The 2420-nt window shown below is 35.3% G+C and overlaps 1 protein-coding gene across 1 annotated transcript; it reads right to left on the reverse strand.

Moving 5' to 3' along the window:
* Nucleotides 1-547: 547 nt before the first annotated feature.
* LOC139191149 (uncharacterized) lies at nucleotides 548-2209 on the reverse strand. Its single transcript, XM_070811711.1, has 2 exons — nucleotides 1622-2209; nucleotides 548-1273 (listed from the first exon to the last, which is right to left on the reverse strand). The coding sequence occupies exons 1-2, from the start codon at nucleotides 2207-2209 to the stop codon at nucleotides 548-550; spliced, it is 1314 nt and encodes a 437-aa protein (XP_070667812.1).
* Between the last annotated feature and the right edge of the window lie 211 nt (nucleotides 2210-2420).

The following is a 2420-nucleotide window of genomic DNA, read 5'->3' on the forward strand; positions in this document are numbered from 1 at the left end:
CAATTCTCCTTCTCGAACACTGACCTGATGTACAAACAAAATATCAGACACTGACAAATATTGTTGAGGGTTGGAGGAAGAGAGAGCTTGGAGAGTCCTTTACTTTTCTGTTTCTATATTGATTATTGTAAAGAAAAAAAAGTCTTTTGGTTTATTTTTAAAATTTACATGATTTCAATAAACCCAGGTCCTCCTGTGTTGTCCAAAAACTACTCTCTTCATGCAGCAACCAAACCAATTTACCCTGTTTTCGTTCCAGAAAGAAAAAGATCAAGTCATAAGACAAATATGCACAGTATAGTTTGATATATTGTTTATATATGATACTGCATTATATCACGTAAAGTTGTCTTATTATTGTGGTTTTGTTTTTGTCCTACCTTTTGATTACATACACAATATCTTGTTATTTGATTCACAGCTTGTAAAGAAATTTATAGTGCGACAGTTTCCTCAATAAAAACATGAGATTATAAACAAAAATATTTGTCATACACTTATTATTATATACTCCAACAACACCATATCGACCAAATTTAATGACCTTCTAAACTTCACCAATAGATTTTGGCATTTTAGTCCTTGGTCTACCTCGTCTCTTCCTAACGGGTGGAAGCATGACAACATTTTCTGAACCCCCATCCATCATGTTCTTAGTGTCAGGTACAACAGAAATATGAAACCCATACGAACTTCTAAAATAGCTCGACTTGAAGTGGTCATCAATATATTCATAAATGCTATCAGAATGTTTTTGTATAGCAACAAGTGCATGAACACAAGGAAAACCATTAATTTGCGACTCATTAGAGGAATACAGACGATTACGCATATCAACCATAACAGAATAATTAGCATGCACCTCATAAACAGAAGTAGTAGAACGACTGACATTCCAATTCCTACCAAGCATCAATATTTCATTCAAGGTTTTCTCCATCTCAGGGCATAGAACGGAAGACCATCGCTTTGCTTCACGACTCAACTCAGCCATCATTCTCATGAGTTTAATCTTGATGCCATCAACCATATGAAAGATGGGCAAATCACATAGCTCAAAAATCCAAGAATTAAATGTTTGAGAAACATTGTTGCACGTTTCACCATACTGATTACCCTTAAAGTAGGCATGTAACCACTTCTCCTTAGGAAGATCTTCGAGAAAGGTCATAACAGGTGCACCACCTTCATGTTTCAAATTTCTCAAATTAACCTCAAAAGTAGCTTTAGTAAAAGCATGAGCGCATTTCGAAAAAAGATCAACAATTAGATTCTGGAAAAATTTACCATAAGTAGTTGGAAATTTAGATAAAAGATTCAGTTTCAAATTTTGCAAGCAAAATGCATGATGGGATGTTGGAAAGATGTTTGAAACAGCTTCAACAAGACCTTTGTTCTGATCAGATACAAATGTAATTGTCCTACCTTGTGGGGTCAAAATTTTAGCTAAATTTTCAAAGAACCAGCTCCAGTTTTCTTCATTTTCTTAGTCCACTATAGCGAACGCAAAGGGGAAATATCCTGCCAACCAATAACATAAAAACAGAATGGATGATGAGTATTCTAAAAGTGCCTTTCTTCACCTCACAGATACATATCAACAATCATATTAAACTTATACCTTGATTTCCATTCTTCCTGGTGGCTCATGCTTACTTTCTAGAACAGTTACATCTATAAACAACAACGGTTTGCACCACCAAAAACCATCAATGCAAGCACCATAACAAATAAACAATCTTTGAAAGCGAGAAGTCTTAGGATCACAATTCAAGACACAATGCGACCCTGGATTAGTTGACATTAAACCATTACTATAACCAACCAATCGACTATAAGATGAGGATTCATCGCCATGAACTTCACTCTTAGCCATTTCTTTTGCACACCATGTAGTATGGTAAGGGATATCAAGACCATAATTCTGCTTAAAATCCTTGACAATATATACTATCTTAATAGACCGTTTCTCCCAGATTTGATCCACCAAAACAGAAGATACGATCCTTGCACTCATCATCTTACTTTTCTCCTCACGGTTAACACCCGTGCAAGTGTGAACATTAGTTAGAGTCTTTATGTAGAAAAAACCATTCAACCGACAAACCGAAGCAAAAACACGCCAATTACATCCATCTGAAATCTTTTTAAAACATTCAACAACAACACGGTGCTTATCATTCTTTGCATAAGCAAAACGAAATCCCATCGCTAAGGCATACATACACAACTTTGTACGAAATTCAATTGCACCTCATTCAAACTTCTGGCCTACATGATCAATGTATTCTTTCCAACCTTAAGACATGTGTGTATCGCTTTCTTGAAATCTGAAGATGCTATCTAACATGCATGATGAAGACGCTAAATGATTAGATATTACATCATCACACGTTGCATAATTAGATATCACATCACCA

This window comes from Malus domestica, chromosome 14, assembly GCF_042453785.1.
Source record: "Malus domestica chromosome 14, GDT2T_hap1".
In the NCBI taxonomy this organism is placed as follows: domain Eukaryota; kingdom Viridiplantae; phylum Streptophyta; class Magnoliopsida; order Rosales; family Rosaceae; genus Malus; species Malus domestica.

What these genes read in the sequence shown, in the direction of transcription:
- LOC139191149 (XM_070811711.1), bottom strand. Translation starts at nt 2,209, where the DNA reads ATGGGATTTCGTTTTGCTTATGCAAAGAATGATAAGCACCGTGTTGTT. An exon ending in CAGGAAGAATGGAAATCAAG is followed by an intron (nt 1,274 to 1,621) that starts GTATAAGTTTAA and finishes AAATTTTTCCAG; the next exon opens with AATCTAATTGTTGATCTTTT.